This window comes from Elephas maximus, chromosome 8 (assembly GCF_024166365.1).
Source record: "Elephas maximus indicus isolate mEleMax1 chromosome 8, mEleMax1 primary haplotype, whole genome shotgun sequence".
In the NCBI taxonomy this organism is placed as follows: domain Eukaryota; kingdom Metazoa; phylum Chordata; class Mammalia; order Proboscidea; family Elephantidae; genus Elephas; species Elephas maximus.
The window spans coordinates 46668920-46687993 of NC_064826.1; the positions used below are offsets into that span (position 1 = coordinate 46668920).

Consider the following 19074-nt stretch of genomic DNA (forward strand, 5'->3'; position numbering starts at 1 on the left):
GGTCAATGTAGTAGATGCTAAATAAATAGTTACCAACTTAATTAAGATGAATTAAGAATGAACTGAGAAGGAGCCAAGATGGCGGAATAGACAGACGCTTCCGTCGAGCCCTCTATACAACAAAGACCCGAAAAAACAAGTGAAACGAGTATATTTGTGACAAGCTGGGAGCCCTGTGCATCAAAGGCAAGCTTAGACAATGAACTGAGGCGCAGGGAAGGAAGAGACCGTTCAGAAGCGGAGAGAAGTTGCCGGACCTGAATCGTGGGGAGCCCTCAGGCACCATTCCTGGAGCAGCTGCGGTGGCGGCAGCTGCAGTGGCGGGCTAGTCCTAGTTTGGCCGCAGTTCCCTCAGGGAGAAGCAGCAGCCACACAGCCCACTCACACCTCCGGAACCTGAGGAGAAGGGCGCTCTAGAAAAAGCTAAGTACTTGCGTATATTTTACCGTGCCCCTCCCCCCAAGCCAGCTTCAACGGCTGAATCCCTAGGCCTGAGATAGACTACGATGAGCACCTGGAGCTGTCCTCCCGGTCTTGGGGAAGGAAAAAATTTCCAACTGGGGGGAAAAGATAATTTGCTAGCTTCATTAACCAGGGGAGCTCAGGACAGAAGCGGCTTCTGTCCAGGCATAAAGCATCCATGGACCTTGAGCACCTTTCCCTTCTGCATGGACCTGTGTGGGCCTATTTCGGGAGAATAGACCCTTGTTGGCAAACTCCAACCATTTCAGCGGTGCAGTGGAGTGGTGGGTGTTTGATGTTTGACATTGCTTTGCCTATTAAACAAGGTCCTCACCTACCCACAACAGGGACCTAAGGACTGGTGGCTCCACTTGGGTCGCCCAGCCACACGCGACATGGGCCCAGGGATAACTGGTACCTCCCAGTCCTTACAACAAAAACTTTGGGTGCGCATGGTCCCTCTGCAGAGCCCACCCACCAGCACGCTCTAGGGAACAGAGATGCGTTTTCCTCAGAGACACTTGGGGGTCAGTTCTCAGCCCCCTGCCTTGTTCAGAGCGTGACCCCCTGCTGCAATCAGATACCAGTATATACGCCTATCACCCCTGCCCCTCTAAGACTGTGGGACAGAGCCTGTACCACACACTTGATATCAGCTACCTGGAAACCTGAGCTGAATTCATACAAGAAAACTGAATGGACTCCTAGACTGATAATACCTGATAACAGCTCTGGGCAGCTGGGGACAGGACACCAGAGCTCCAAAGGCAAAAATAATCAAGCTAGCTCACTCAAGCAACCCATAGGGGTATACTAAAACAAAACAAAGCAAGCAGCTATGACACAGTAAGCAAGCATAAACTAATACAATAACTTATAGATGGCTTGAAGACAACACTCGATATCAAGTCACATAAAGAAACAGGCCATGATCACCTCAACAGGCTCTCAAAACAAAGAATCCAGGGATCTTTTAGATGAAAGTGCATTCATGGAATTACCAGAGGCAGAATACAAAAGTTTAATATACAGAACCCTTCAAGACATCAGGAAGGAAATGAGGCAATATGCAGAACAGGCCAAGGAACACACAGAGATAAAGCAACTGAAGAACTCAGAAAGATTATTCAGGAACATAATGAAAAGTTTAATAAGCTGGAAAAATCCATAGACAGAGAGCAATCAGAAATTCAGAAGATTAACAATAAAATTACAGAATTAAATAACTCAATAGAAAGTCAGAGGAGCAGAACTGAGCAAGTAGAAGCTAGAATTTCTGAACTTAAAGATAAAGCACTTGGCACTAATATATCTGAAGAAAAATCAGATAAAATAATTAAAAAAAAAAAGAAGAAACCTTAAGAATCATGTGGGACTCTATGAAGAGAAATAACCTATGAGTGATTGGAGTACCAGAACAGGGAGGGATAACAGAAAATACAGAGAAAATTGTTGAGGATTTGTTGGCAGAAAACTTCCCTGATATTGTGAAAGATGAGAAGATATCTATCTAAGATGATCATCAAACTCCACATAAGGTAGATCTTAAAAGAAAGTCACCAAGACATAATCAAGCTTGCCAAAACAAAAGATAAGGAGACAATTATAAGAGCAGCAAGGGATAAAAGAAAAGTCACCTGCAAGGGAGAGCCAATAAGAATAAGCTCGGACTACTCGGCAGAAACCATGCAGGCAAGAAGGCAATGGGATGACATATTTAAAAAATTGAAGGAAAAAAATTGCCTTCCAAGAATCATATATCCATCAAAACTGCCTCTTAAATATGAAGGTGAAATTAAGACATTTCCAGATAAACACAAGTTGAGGGAATTCGTAAAAACCAAACCAAAACTACAAGAAATACTAAAGGGAGTTCTTTGGTTAGAAAATCAATCATATCAGGTATCGAACCAAGGCTAGAACACTGGGCAGAGCATCCAGAAGTCAACCCAGACAAGGAAATAAAAAAAACCCAAAAAACCCAAAATCAAAGCAAGATATATATATATATATATATATATATATATATATATATATATATATATATATATATATATATATATAAGCCCAACAAGGGTAATGGCAATGTTATTATATAAAAGAAGACAACGTTAAAATAATAAAGAGGGACTAAGAAATGTAATCATACACCTTCCATATGGAGAGGAAGATACGGCGATACAAAGAAATAAAAGTTAGTTATAAATTTAGAAAAATAAGGGTAAATAATAAGGTAACCACAAAGGAGACAAACTATCCTACTCATCAAAATACAAGGGAAAAATACAGACTCAGCAGAAACAAGGTCAACAATAATAAATATGAGGAAAGAACAATATATAAAGAAAATCTACTCAGCACATAAAATCAAGTGGGAAAAAGAAGCTGTCAACACACAAAAAAAGATATCAAAACGATAGCACTAAATTCATACCTATCCATAATTACCCTGAATGTAAATGGACTAAATGCACCAATAAAGAGACAGAGAGTGGCAGAATGGATTAAAAAACACCATCCGTCTATATGCTGCCTACAAGAGACACACCTTAGACTTAGAGACACAAACAAACAAAAACTCAAAGGATGGAAAAAATACATCAAGCAAACAACAATCAAAAAAAAGCAGGAGTGCCAATATTAATTTCTGACAAAATAGACTTTAAAGATAAATCCATTAGAAAGGATAAGGAAGGACACTATATAATGATTAAAGGGACAATACACCAAGAAGATATAACCATTTTAAATATTTATGCACCCAATGACAGGGCTGCAAAATACATAAAACAAACTCTATCAGCATTGAAAAGTGAGATAGACAGCTCCATAATAATTGTAGGAGACTTCAACACACCACATTCGGTGAAGGACAGGACATCCAGAAAGAAGCTCAATAAAGACATGGAAGATCTAAATGTCACAATCAACCAACTTGACCTTGTAGACATATACAGAACACTCCACCCAACAGCAACCAAGTATACTTTCTTTTCTAGTGCACATGGAACATTCTCTAGAATAGACCACATGTTAGGTCATAAAGCAAGCCTTAGAAGAATCCAAAACATTGAAATATTACAAAGCATCTTCTCTGCCCATAAGGCCATAAAAGTGGAAATCAGTGACGGGAAAAGAAATCAAACACTTGGAAACGGAGTAATACCCTGCTCAAAAAAGACTGGATTATAGAAGACATTAAGGATGGAATAAAGAAATTCAGAGAATCCAATGAGAATGAAAACACTTCCTATCAGAACCTTTGGGACACAGCAAAAGTAGTGCTCAGAGGCCAATTTATAGCAATAAGTGCACACATCCAAAAAGAAGAAAGGGCCAAAATCAAAGGACTATCCCTACAACTTGAACAAATAGAAAGAGAGCAACAAAAGAAACCCACAGGCACCAGAAGAAAACAAATAATAAAAATTAGAGCTGAACTAAATGAAATAGAAAACAAAAACAGTTGAAAGAATTAACAAGACCAAAAGCTGTTTTTTTGAAAAACTCAACAAAATTGATAAATCATTGGCCAAACTGACAAAAGAAAAACAGGAGAGGAAGCAAATAACCTGAATAAGAAATGAGATGGGCGATATTACAACAGACCCAACTGAAATTAAAAGAATCATATCAGATTACTATGAAAAACTATACTCAAACAAATTTGAAAACCTAGAAGAAATGGGTGAATTTCTAGAAACACACTACCTACCTAAACTAACACAGAGGTAGAACAACTAAATAGACCCATAACAAAAGAAGAGATTGAAAAGGGAATCAAAAAACTCCCAACAAAAAAAAGCCCTGGTCCAGACGGCTTCACTGCAGAGTTCTACCAAACTTTCAGAGAAGAGTTAACACCACTACTACTGAAGGTATTTCAGAGCATAGAAAAGGATGGAATACTACCAAACTTATTCTATGAAGCCACCATATTCCTGATACCAAAACCAGGTAAAGGCACCACAAGAAAAGAAAATTATAGACCTATATCCCTCATGAATGCAGATGCAAAAATCCTCAACGAAATTCTAGCCAATAGAATTCAACAACATATCTAAAAAATAATTCACCATGACCAAGTGGGATTCATACCAGGTATGCAGGGATGGGAAACTCCTTGGTTCAGCATTAGAAAAACAATTAATGTAATCCACCACATAAATAAAACAAAAGACAGGAATCACATGATTTTATGAATTGATGCAGAAAAGGCATTTGATAAAGTTCAACACCCATTCATGTTAAAAAAAACTCTCAGCAAAATAGGAATAGAAGGAAAATTTCTCAACATAATAAAGGGCATTTATACAAAGCCAACAACCAACATCACCCTAAATGGAGACAGCCTGAAAACATTCCCACTGAGATCGGGAACCAGACAAGGATGCCCTTTATCACCACTCTTATTCAACATTGTGCTGGAAGTCCTAGCCAGAGCAATTAGGCTAGATAAAGAAATAAAGGGCATCCAGATGGGCAAGGAAGAAGTAAAAGTATCTCTATTTGCAGATGACATGATCTTATACACAGAAAACTACTGAAACTAATGGAAGATTTCAGCAGAATATCGGGATACAAGATAAACACACAAAAATCAGTTGGATTCCTCTACACCAACAAAAAGAACATCAAAGAGGAAATCACCAAATCAATGCCATTTACAGTAGTCCCCAAGAAGATAAAATACTTAGGAATAAATCTTACCAGAGATGTAAAAGACTTATACAAAGAGAACTACAATACACTTCTGCAGGAAACCAAAAGAGACCTACATAAATGGAAAAAGTACCTTTCTCATGGATAGGAAGACTTAACATTATAAAAATGTCTATTCTACCAAAAGCGATCTATACATTTAATGCAATTCCGATCCAAATCCTAAGGACATTCTTTAATGAGATGGAGAAACAAATCACCAGCTTCATATGGAAGGGAAAGAGGTCCTGGATAAATAAGGCATTACTGAAAAAGAAGAACAAAGTGGGAGGCCTTACTTTACCCGATTTTAGAACCTATTATACCGCCACAGTAGGCAAAACAGCCTGGTACTGGTACAACAACAGATACATGGACCAATGGAACAGAATTGAGAATCCAGACATAAATCCATCCACATATGAGCAGTTGATATTTGACAAAGGCCCCAAAACAGTTAAATGGGGAAAAAACAGTCTTTTTAATAAATGGTGCTGGCATAACTGGATATCCATCTGCAAAAAAATGAAACAAGACCCATACCTCACTCCACACACAAAAACTAACTCAAAATGGATCAAAGACCTAAATATAAAATCTAAAATGATAAAGGTCATGGAAGAAAAAATAGGGACAACGTTAGGAGCCCTAATACACGGCATAAACTGTATAGAAAACATTATAAAGAACGTAGAAGAAAAACTAGATAACTGGGAGGTCCTGAAAATCAAACACTTATGCTCATCCAAAGACTTCACCAAAAGAGTAAAAAGATTACCTACAGACTGGGAAAAAGTTTTTAGCTATGACATTTCTGGTCAGCGCCTGACCTCTAAAATCTACATAATACTGCAAAAACTCAACTGTAAAAAGACAACCCACTTAAAAAATGGGCAAAAGATATGAATAGACACTTCACTAAAGAAGACATTCAGGTAGCTAATAGATATATGAGGAAATGTTCACGATCATTAGCCATTAGAGAAATGCAGATCAAAGCTACAATTAGATTTCCTCTCACTCCAACAACAACAACAAAAAAAAAAAAAAACACAAAATAATAAATGTTGGAGAGGCCGTGAAGAGATTGGAACACTTCTACACTGCTGGTGGGAATGTCAAGTGGTACAACCACTTTGGAAATCGATTTGGTGCTTCCTGAAAAAGCTAGAAATAGAACTACCATACGATCCAGCAATCCCACTCCTTGGAATATATCCTAGAGAAATAAGAGCCTTTACACGAACAGATAAATGCACACCCATGTTTATTGCAGCTCTGTTTACAATAGCAAAAACATGGAAGCAACCAAGGTGCCCATCGACGGATGAATGGATAAATTATGGTATATTCATACAATGGAATACTACGCATCGATAAAGAACAGTGAGGAATCTGTGAAACATTTCTTAACATGGAGGACCTTGGAAGCCATTATGCTGAGTGAAATTAGCCAGTTGCAAAAGGACAAATATTGTATAAGACCACTATTGTAAGAACTTGAGAAATAGTTTAAACTGAGAAGAAAACATTCTTTTTTGGTTATGAGAGGGGGGAAGGAGTGAGTGTGGGAGAGGGGTGTTCACTAATTAGATAGTAGATACGAACTACTTTAGGTGAAGGGAAAGACAGCACACAGTACAGGGGAGGTCAGCACAATTGGACTAAACCAAAAGCAAAGAAGTTTCCTGAATAAACTGAATGCTTCGAAGGCCAGCGTAGCAGAGGCAGGGGTCTGGGGACCATGGTTTCAGGGAACATCTAAGTCAATTGGCGTAATAAAATCTATTAAGAAAACATTCTGCATCCCACCTTGGAGAGAGGCGTCTGGGGTCTTAAATGCTAGGAAGAGGCCATCTAAGATGCATCAATTGGTCTCAACCCACCTGGATCAAAGGAGAATGAAGAACACCAAGGACACAAGGTGATTACGAGCCTAAAAGACAGAAAGGGCCACATGAACCAGAGACTACATCATCCTGAGACCAGAAAAACTAGATGGTGCCTGGCTACAACCAATGACTGCCCTGACAGGGAACACAACAGAGAACCCCTGAGGGAGCAGGAGAGCAGTGGGATGCAGACCCCAGATTCTCAGAAGACTAGACTTAATGGTCTGACTGAGACTGGAAGGATCCCTGTGGTCATGGCCCCCAGACCTTCTGTTGCCCCAGGACAGGAACCATTCCCGAAGCCAACTCTTCAGACATAGATTGGACTGATCAATGGGTTGGAGAGGGATGCTGGTGAGGAGTGAGGTTCTTGGATCAGGTGGACACTTGAGACTATGTTGGCATCTCCTGCCTGGAGGGGAGATGAGAGGGTGGAGGGGGTTAGAAGCAGGCGAAATGGACACGAAAAGAGTGGAGGGAGAGAGCAGGCTGTCTCTTTTTTTTTAGGGGGAGAGTAATTGGGAGTGTGTAGCAAGGTGTATATGGGTTTTTGTGTGAGAGACTGACTTGATTTGTAAACTTTCACTTAAAGCACAATAAAAATTATTTAAAAAAAAGAATGAATGGATCTTGACCAAACCTGAGATTTAAGACTTTTTAAGGTATAAATAAAGTCTCTAAAGTGTTGGAACCAGTACTTGTTAGAACACCTCCTCATCTGGAACATTTATGAACCTCCCAGTGCCAAATGGAGTATTTACCTAGCTGGCTGTGATTGTTCTTTAAGTCACTAATCTGAAAAGCTGCTGGATTAAAAAGCCATTAAAGAATGAATCCTGTTGAAGGGTGTTAGTATGTATGGACATGCCACATTTTACTTATCCATTCATCAGTTGATAGACTTTTGGGTTGTTTTCATGTTTTTGGCTATTATGAATAATGCTGGTGTGAACATTTGTTAATCAGTTTTTGTATGGGCAGATGTTTTCATTTCTCTTGGGTACATACCTAGGAGTGGAATTGCTTGGTCATATGGAAACCCTGTGTTTAGCTTTTTGAGGTACTGTTAGACTCTTCCAAAGTGGCTATACCATTTTACATTCCTACCAGCAATGTACGAGGCTTCCAATTTCTTCTTGTCCACACCAACACTTGTTATTATGTCTTTTTTGATTATAGCCATCTTAGTAGGTGTGAATTTATATCTCATTGTGGTTTTGGTTAGTGTTCCCCTAATGACTAATGATGTTGATCAATTCAACTTTTTAAAAAAGCATTTTATATGACAGTGTAATAAGCTCCATTTTAAATACAACTGTAATTTCCATAATTGAAATAGTCAGGGTCTGTCTGCTGATCCCCCAGTATATAATCAGGGGTTCCACCATTTGCACATGCACCACAGCTGGCAAAGCTCAATGCATCGTTCCCCTCCTCAGTCCACCAGTCACCTATGAGTCATGTGAATCTGGAGGCTGACTCTTCCCTGCCATAAGGAGTCTCATTCTCAGAAGAGAACACTCTCAGCAACATGGCAACAGTGTCCCCCAGGCTCCAATGAGGACATGAGGGCTCTGAGCAGGAGGTTCAGTCTTATCAGGAAGATCGATTCAAAAAGATGTTTTGAACCTGAAGCTCTACAATCTAGTGTCCAACCTTGTAAAGATAATTATGAGGAGCTGATCAGGAACAGGGCTGACAGGTGTAGGTTTGGGGGATGATCAGGCAAGCTTTGTTGTATGCTGAAGGGCAATACTTGACACTATCACAGTGTCATCATGGTTACTTGAGTTGCCTATTTGGATCCTAGTCCAGTTTTACTAGGGCTGGGGAGGAGGAGTGCTGAACAGTCTCTATATAATGTCTCTGAATACTCTACTACGGGGCCTGGAAGGGCTGAGTTCCGATTTCTTTTGGGGATTCTGCAAATCTGGATGGGGACCTAGGAGGACTTCTTCCCTGGTACCTGGATGCTGAATTAGAGTCTTGGCCACATTTATATGTGGTAGTCTCTAGGCTGGGTGTGTAGTCCACATCAGGATATCTGGCTGTGCCTGAGATTTGAGGACATTGCTTAGGATAAGTGTCTGGGGATAGGCTGTGAAACACAGGAGCAAACATAAGGCCTGTCGGCTGCTGACTTGGCAATGAAGGTAGGGTCTTGACCAAAGTGCTTGGATGCTGGCTGGGAGAAGTTAGTAATATCTACTTCCTTTCCTTTATTTTGTCCATGAACTGAGAACTTGTTGTGTCAGGTAGATGGACCTCATGTCAGATGTCTTGACAGATGGCTGAGCTGTGATCACAGGATACAGGACAAATCACTTCTTGGTTGTATGGACAGGCACCCCTGTGCTAGGATGATATGGGAGAAGTTGCTGCTCATATAAAATATATAAAGAATTCCTCTCAATCAGAATAAAAATAGAACCCCGTAAGACAAATGGTGTATGAAAATATTTAACAATAAAAGAATTGTAAGTGGCCATTTTAGGTACCCGATCTCAAATGTGTGAGTATAAAGTAAATTATAATAGAGATGAGACACTTTTTTAGTATGCACATCAATTTGGAATAAAAAATAGCCAAATATTGCCTCTTGTTAAGACCAGTGTAAAAAAGAAGCCCTTTCATACCTGCTTGTAGTGAGTGTAAAGGATCAATGCCCTTTTGAAGGATAACTTTGAAGGATAACTTGGGAATATTCATCTAAATTTCAAAGAAGCCTGCTCTTAATATGGAATTCTACCTCCTGCAACACATCTGATAAAAATACTTGATGATATGAACAGAAATGCCCCACTAGCATTTTGTTGACAGATATGCAAGTAATAGCACAATAACAAAGAAAATACACATATAAATCAGGAATCCCATTGTTGTTGTTGTTAGTTGCTGTTGAGTTGGCTCCAACTCATGGCGACCTTGTGTATAACTGACTGAAACACTGCCTAGTTTCGTGCCATCTTCTTGCCTGTTGGTATGTTGGAGTCCACTGTTGGGGCAATTGTGTCAATACATCTCATCAAGGAATTCCCTCATTTTTGTTGATCCTCTACTTACTAATCCTGATGTCCTTTTCTAGAGATTGGTCTTTCCTAATGACACATCTAAAGTAAGTGAGCCAAAGCTTTGCCATCCTCATTTCTAAGGAGCATTCTGGCTGTTTTTCTTCTAAGACTGATTTGTTTATTCTTCTGTCAGCCCACAGTATATTTAGTATTCTTTGTCAATATCATGATTCAAATGCATCAATTTTTCTTCTTTTTTCCTTTTTCATTGTCTAGGTTTTCCATGAATATGAGGTGATTGAAAAAATCATGACTTGGGCCAGGGTACCTTAGTTGTCAAAGTGACATTTTTGCTTTTTAAAACTTTAAACAAGTCTTTTGCAGGGGATTTGCCTAATGCAATACATCATTTGATTTCCTGACTGCTGTTTCCATGGATGTTGATTGTTTATCCAAGTAGAATGAAATCACTGAACACATCAGTTTTTTCTCCATTAATCATGAGATAAATTCAATTTCGAGGCCATAAGTTTTAATGAACAATTATAGTGATGAAACATAGCATTCCATTTTAATATTTTAATTTTGAATAAAGTGGCAAAGAGAATACGGGGTGTTACATGTCATACTTAGAAAACCAAAAAACAAAACAAAACAAAAACCAAACCCGTTGCAGTCAAGTTGATTCCGACTCATAGCGACCCTATAGGACCAAGTGGAATAGCTCCATAGGGTTTCCAAGGAGCGGCTGGTAGAGTTGAACTGCTGACCTTTTGATTAGCAGCCATAGCTCTTAACCACTGTGCTGCCAGGGCTTCCACACTTAGAAGTGCACTGCATTTACAGCTCATGTTAAAAAAATTCTGACTTGGCTACATAAAAGTGAAATCTAAGTAAAAACTTCAGAGAGAGTTTCATAGGACAAATTCCCCACAGGAGAATAAAACATACAAAGCTATCATCAAGCATAAGGCAAAGAGACAAATTGTGCATCTCTGACTGATGTTTTTGTTCAAATAGCTTGGTTTCTTTTAGATAAATATCTAAACTCTTCCAATTATTCTAACATAAACGAAATAGCACTGACATCTGGAACCCAGACACATGCAATAGCTCCACAGGGCTTGGTCATTCTTTGGTTTGAAATAAGGAGGCAGAAAACATAATGTGTTCCTGGCAAACAAATTCTATTTACAATAAAATTAAAAGAATGAACAGAATGATTTTAGTTTTGGGTAGTGTGCAAAATCATTAAATGAAGTTATGAAATCACAGTTTAAGCAGTAGCTTAGGTGAAGCAGAATTTCAAGCACATTTTCCCCTGATATGAATTTCTTTTGAAAAATGAAAGGGTGAGATCTGTGCCTAATCTGCACTTTAGGGGGAAAAAAAAACAGGATCTAATTTTGTACAACCCGTTTTTCAGTTATGGGTCAAATGTTGTATTTAAGATCAATAAAATGTAAACTAGTCCTGCAAATAAAATGCAAAAAGTATAAATCTTCATACTGCTCCTGGCATTCTCCCAGCCAGTCAGCTTTGGAAGCCAGTCTAGGAAGCATAACTTATAGAATTATACAAGGAATGTTATACTGAATGCAGAACGGGAGAACCGTATCCATAGGCACAGTTGTCATTCAGTTCCTTATATGAGTGTTGTGTGTGTAGGGAGAAAAGCACAGAGAAATAAGATAGCAAAATCACACATAAAAATTTTTAAGGGCTGAAAGTGCCATTTTTTTTTTAATAAGATGAAACAAAAATTTTAATCTAAAAAAAAGGGTGTTGTTGGCGAGCCATTATTTGCATATAGGCCTCTACACGAAGATTATTTCTTTCTTTAAGGAATTAAACACAATAAAATGAGCTAAAGGGTTTTAGAATTTTATGGAAATTATTTTTTATATTTACTGGCAAATTCATGAGTCACAAGAAGTGTCTTCAAAATAAAGCCGTAGGTTAGGTCTAGAGATCTTTAAGATTTGTCTATGTTGATTCAGATAATATTTACCTGGAAACAAGTGGGAAGATTATAACCTCCCAAGGAGTTTTCTGGCTCTGGGATTCCGTAACAGTTATTCTAAAATATCAGAGACAACCTGAAAATTCTATTTCATGACATTACCTAATCAAATTGATTTTATATTTTGTTAAGTATAAGGAAATATAAGATACAAGCTAAATTTTTAAATTAGGATAAATGGTTATCTTATTAGAAATACACTTTCCATACTGAATCAAAATCATAAAATGATCTTTATGTTAAATATTTTTAGGGTTTGATGACACTTTCCAGACATAAAAAATTAAAGGAACTTTCTTTATCCGAGTGTTATAAAATCACCGATATGGGAATTCAGGTAAGATAATTAACATCTTTTGTTGAAGAATTAAGATAGAAAATTAAGCACAAATTGAATAAACATTGTAAGCCACAGTGGAAAAAAAGAAGTGTACTGGAAATGGAACAACAGGTATGTGTTCTTGGTTAAGCTAAGATCAACCCTGGCCCTTACTTAGATCTCCTTTCAGATCAGCACAGCCTAAGGTAACTGAGAGTGTATGTTTTCCCCTCTTTTTTGTCTACTCTCGCCCTTCCAGATGGCAAACTCTTTAGGATAAAGAGCGACCAAACCAAAAAACCAAACCTGTTGCCGTCAAGTTGATTCCAACTCATACTGACCCTAGAGTACAGAGTAGAACTGCCCCATAGAGTTTCTAAGGAGCACCTGGTGGATTTGAACTGCCAACCTTTTGGTTAGCAGCCATATCTCTTAACCACTATGCCACCAGGGTTTCCAAAGAGGGACAGGTAGACATTTTATATGAGTAACTAAATTCAATGTGATAAAAAGCCTTCACATTTAAAGAAAGGACTCTGTAGATGGACATGGTATATAATCTAACCATGAAAATTTGGGGAGTTTGAAAATTATGCCAAATACTCAATAATTAGGAACTTAAGTTGCAAACATAGCTGTTAGCATATTTTACTGGAAAAGAACGCGTAAGTAATTGAATTATGTTCTCAATTGGCATTTCAAGAACTCGTGAGAAAGGTAAATTTCCTAGACCTGGCTTTGAGGGATGTTCAGGAAGTCATAAAGGAGCTATTGAGCATAAGCCACAACATTATGTTTATCGCAACATTAAGTAGCTCAATGTTTTTGTATGGACATATATTTTCATTTTTCTTGGGTAAATTAAGAGATGAAAAAGCAAAATCACATGTCATGCATGTATTGAACTAGGACAAAATGTTTTTACTTACTAGTAAAAACATAGAAGGTGATATTTTTAAAAAGGGAACCAATAATCTAAATGGTAGCCGAGAAGTCCAAAGAGCATGGCAAACCTAAAGTTAAGTTGTCTTCCATGAATTTGAGGTGAACTTTACAAGAAGTTCTAACATGACTAATAGAAAAGTGTTAAAATACTGCACATCGAAGGGAAGGCAGACACCAGGTAGAGAGTCAGTGGGTGGAAAAGAATCCTATAGGATACTCTAGTACAATGGTGTGCTTCGGGACGCTCAGGAGATTCTAGATAGATTGAATTAATTCTTGATTACTGCCCACAGAAACTGGTGGGCTGAAGAGGGTGTCAGGTCAAAAGGTGCCCTAGACCTTAGCTTAGAATTCTGGGGGTAAAGGAACCTTAGAACCACCTAACCACCAGTTAAAGTAGAGTTGATTCTGACTTGTGGTGATCCTATCTGTGTCAGAGTAGAACTGTGTTCCGTAGGGTTTTCAATGGCTAATTTTTCAGAAGTAGCTTTTCTTCCCCATTAGCAGCCGAGTGTGTTAACAATTTGTACCACCTAGGGACTCCTAGACCCATCTAAACCAACCACCTGTTTTTGCAGGTAAGGAAACTAAGCCCTAAATAAAAAAGCCCTAAAAAAAAAAAAAAAAAAAACTAGTGCCATCAAATAAAAAAGCCCTAGAGAGCTTAAATTGGTTCAAAGTCCTATACCTTCTCAGCAAATTAATATCACGACAATTTTATAGAAATGAAGGGTGGAAATGTAGAATTACTGTTCCAAATGGTTGGTTGACAACATGGCTTAGTGGGAAAAAAATGTTTTCAAGTTATTTTTGCTGTTTCGGAAATGTAATGATACTTAACGTGAAAATGTAACATCTTTAAGAACTCTCCTTAGGAGGCACTAGCGTTAAGCAATGTCAATTTCCCTCAATTTCAGACCCTGGTACTAAGATTCTAATAAGTCCCTAAGGAATCTGCCTAGCAGTATATTCAATTATATAAAGAGTTTAATAAAAAACAAACATTCTCCTTCAAAACAAAGATCCAGAGAAGACTAGTAGCTTCTATACTGGACAAGATTGTAACTACAATCACAGAATGAGTTACAAAATATTTAAATTTATGTAACCTACTAGGTGAAAAAGCCAAAAGGTTCCTGGTCAAACCATGATAATTTACCTATTGCATTCTTTTAAGAGTTAAACAAAGGTTTATTCATGAATATGATCTAGTCAGGCTTTCAAAAGATTTTTGACAAGGTGGTAGACCAATGGTTATTAAAATAAGACAGCTAAAATATATTTCTAATATTGAGTTATACTTCTTACATGATGATCAATTATATTTGATCAATATATTTATAACTACAAATAATTTCATAGTAATGAAACCTACCATGGTGATGACATAGCCTCTTAATATCTGTCACTTATTAAATTTTAAATGCTCCTTGGGCTGAGAGAGTGTTGACCAAAGCCTGAGGCTAAGAATCAGAATGCCAATGTTTTCTGCCATTCTCTTTGATTCTATGAGTTCCAGGCATTTTTTTCTTTTCACTCTTCGGAGTCATACTTATTTTTAGGTGCTCTCAGATATTAGATGAAAGCATTTATTCATATACCAAATATGCAAACAACTATCTGAGCCTGGCATAGCTTTAAAAAATTGGTATGTATTTATTTTCAGTGATCTAAAAGAGAAAATATAAAAGAAGGGAATACAGGATCATGGAAGTATGGAATAATTTAATTATTAGTTGTACAAGGTCAACTGTTCTATTCAAGTTCATGAAAAAGATTTTTCTCCTTTTCATCATCCCTCTTTTTTTCCTCCCTGCTTTTGGGGAGACAGAGATACAGATGGAGAGATAGAAAGTAAGAGGGAAAGAGCAAGATAGAGAAATGTGTGTGTGTTGCAGCTTTTAACCAGTTTTGCCTCTTCCAAGGTTCACGCTTCTGGGCGTGTGGTAATCTTTCTCTTCCCTGACTCCTTCAAAGCAACGAATCATTAAGTCCCAAAAGAAAATGGATGAGGAAGAGGGAGAATAAAGTGACCCATGAGCCAATTTCACAATTCTTTATCTGGATTTATAAAAGAGAGAAAGAAGTAAAATAAGGTGATTAAACTGAGAAGTTTAGATTATCCACAATTTACCAGTTTTCTCTCTCTTATTACTTATAATAGGTAACTCTAGGGAATTCTCTTCTCAGCACAAGACATTGATAACTTATACTCTGCATAAGCCATTTCATGAGAAAAATGAAAAAACAAAAATTTTCTACCCTGGCTAAGTTTTGCAAGAGTCATGAAAATAATAAGAATAAAAAATTACCTCATTTTAGTGTTTCACTGGAAACCATAGCACATGCACACTGAGCGTCTTGAGCCCCAGATATACTGACTGTCAGGATCTGGATTTAATTACTTTCTTCAACTTTAGTTCTTTTCTGAAAACATTAGACATTCAGTGATTACATCAAAGTAAAATTATTTGGTGCCCTTGAAAGACACATGTGTTTTGCAAGCAATGTTTCATGCGTCAGTAATTGAGCATTTCTTAAGACACCTTTTCTTTGAACATTTTATAAATTTAATTAAATAACAGACTCAAGTTTGGCTAAAGAACTGGCTTGACTGGGATGTTGTAATACAGACAAATTGGAAATTCTGTCTTGTTAGGTTGTTTTGATAGATAGAACCAATGGAAGAGATCCAATTATTTACTCTGGTAATACTTCCTTATCTATTTTGTATTTCTCATGCCCTTTTTCTGAGAATGAAGTATGCTATAAATACATTTAAAAAATATGTACATATATGAATGTGCATATTTTTCTTTATGCAGGTTATTTGTGAGTGAACACCTTGCAGCTAGAAAAAAATTTCTATTTCCATGTTGGCAGGTTAAGGTAGTTGATTCAGGGAGGGCATTAAAAAAAAAAAAAGTTGCCATCTAGTTGATTCTGACTCATAGCGACCCTGTAGGACAGAGTAGAACTATCCCCTTAGGGTTTCCAAGGAATGGCTGGCGTTTAACCACTTTGCCATAGGGAGGGCATTAGAGAGGGGAAAACTGGGCTCCATTATGACCTACCACAATAGCTTACACTGTGTGTAAACAGCGTGCATTTATGTGTTTTTGCAATAACTATGTATATAAGGTATCTATTTGTCTGGTCTATGTGTGTAAATTAAATATGTATAAAAAATTTAGTGTATGCTATCTTACATGCATAGATTAAAAGTGTGTTTACATGTAAATATATATGTAAATGTATAACTAAGTGTCAGGTATATGTGTTTAAATTACATACATGTACATACCTTAGTGTGTGTTGGATTGCATGCATGTCAATGTGTGTGTATATTTATTATGCTTAAATTATATATCCCCCACATTTCTGTCAGTTTGTCGTATTGTGGGGGCTTACATGTTGCTGTGATGCTGGAAGTTATGCCACCGGTATTTGGGTATCAGCAGGGCCAACCGTGGAGGACTGGTTTCAGCTGAGCTTCCAGACTAAGATAGACTAGGAAGAAGGACCCGGCAGTCTAACTCTGAAAAGAATTAGCCAGTGAAAACCTTATGAATAGCAGTGGAACACTGTCTGATATAGTGTCGGAAGATGAACCCCTCAGGTTGGAAGGCACTCAGTGAATGACTGGGGAAGAACTGCCTCCTCAAAGTAGAGTCGACCTTAATGACGTGGATGGAGTAAAGTTTTCGGGACCTTCACTTGCTTATGTGGCACAACTCAAAATGGGAGGAAACAGCTGAAAACATCCACTAATAATGGGAACCTGGAATGTACGAAGTACGAATCTAAGAAAATTGGAAATCTTCAAAAATGAAATGGAGTGCATAAATATCTAAATCATAGGCATTAGTGAGGTGAAATGGACTGGTATTGGCCATTTTGAGTTGGACAATCATATAGTCTACAATGCTGGGAATGACAACTTAAAGAGGAATGGCATTGCATTCACTGTCAAAAAAAAAGAAAATTCAAGATCTACCCTGAAGTCCAGTGCTGTCAGTGATAGGATAATATCCATATGCCTACAAGGAAGACCAGTTGATATAACTATTATTCAAATTTAAGCACCAACCACTAAGGCCAAAGATGAAGAAATTGAAGATTTTTATCAGCTTCTTCAGTCTGAAATTGATTGAATATGCAATCAGGATTCATTGGTAATTACTGATGATTGGAATGTGAAAGTTGGAAAAAAAGAAGAATGATCAGTGGTTGGAAAATATGGCCTTGGTGATAAAAACAATGCTGGAGATTGCATGACAGAATTTTGCAAGACCATTGACTTCATTGCAAATACCTTTTTTCACCAACATAAATGGCACTATACACATGGACCTTGCCAGATGGAATACACAGGAATCAAATTGACTACATCTGTGGAAAGAGAAAATGGAAAAGCTCAATATCATCAGTCAGAACTAGGCCAGGGGCCATCTGTGGAACAGACCATCAATTGCTCATATGCAAGTTCAAGTTGAAACTGCAGAAAATTAGAACAAGTCCATGAGAGCCAAAGTACGGCCTTGAGTATATCCCACCTGAATTTAGAGACTATCTCAAGAATAGATTTGACACGTTGAACACTAATGACCAAAGACCAGACAAGTTGTGGAATAACATCAAGGACATCATACATGAAGAAAGCAAGAGGTCAAGGAAAAGACAGGAAAAAAAGAAAAGGCCAAGTTGGATGTCAGAGGATACTCTGACACTTGCTCTTGAATGTCGAGCAGCTAAAGCAAAAGGAAGAAATGATGAAGTAAAACAACTGAATAAAAGGCTTTAAAGGGTGGCTCAAGAAGACAAAGTAAAGTATTATAATGATACGTGCAAAGAGCTGGAGATAGAAAACCAAAAGGGAAGGACACACTTGACATTTCTCAAGCTGAAAGAACTGAAGAAAAAACTCAAACCCGGAGTTGCAACAGTGAAGGATTCTATGGGGAAAACATTAAATGATGCAGGAAGCATCAAAAGAAGATGGAAGGAAAACACAGAGTCATTATACCAAAAAGAATTAGTCGATTTTCAACCATTTCAAGAGGTAGCATATGATCAGGAACTGGTGGTACTGAAGGAAGAAGTCCAAGATGCACTAAAAACATTGGTGAAAAACAACGCTCCAGGAATTGTTGGAGTATCAATTAAGATGTTTCAACAAAGGGATGCAGTGCTGGAAGTGCTTACTCGTTTATGCCAAGAAATTTGGAAGACAGCTACCTGGCCAACTGACTGGAAGAGATCCATATTTATGCCTATTCCCAAGAAAGGTGATCCAACTGAATGCAGAAATTATAGAACAGTATCATTAATATCACACGCAAGCAAAATTTTGCTGAAGGGCATTCAAAAGCGGCTGCAGTGGTATATCAACTGGCAACTGTCAGAAATTCTGGCTGGATTCAGAGGAGGATGTGGGGATATCACTGCTGATGTCAGATGGATTCTGGCTGAAAGCAGAGAATATCAGAAGGATGTTCACCTGTGTTTTATTGACTATGCAAAGGCATTCAACTGCGTGGATCATAACAAATTATGGATAACATTGTGAAGAATGGGAATTCCAGGACACTTAATTGTGCTCATGAGGAACCTTTACATAGATCAAGAGGCAGTTGTTCAGACAGAACAACGGGATCTGCATGGTTTAAAGTCAGGAAACGTGTGCGCCAGCATTGTATCCTTTCACCATACCTATTCAAT

General features: G+C 37.9%; 2 protein-coding genes across 5 annotated transcripts in view; one reads left to right on the top strand and one right to left on the bottom strand.

Annotated features, from left to right (window-relative positions):
• The window catches only part of FBXL13 (F-box and leucine rich repeat protein 13), a 358734-nt gene that overhangs the window by 240346 nt on the left and 99314 nt on the right, over window positions 1-19074 (top strand). For all 4 annotated transcript variants that reach the window (XM_049893085.1, XM_049893086.1, XM_049893083.1 and 1 more), the window contains exon 18: window positions 12343-12426. In XM_049893085.1, coding sequence (XP_049749042.1) covers window positions 12343-12426 — 84 coding nt within the window. The remainder of the gene's footprint in view (window positions 1-12342; window positions 12427-19074) is intronic.
• The window catches only part of FAM185A (family with sequence similarity 185 member A), a 159093-nt gene that overhangs the window by 18504 nt on the left and 121515 nt on the right, over window positions 1-19074 (bottom strand). The window lies entirely within an intron of this gene.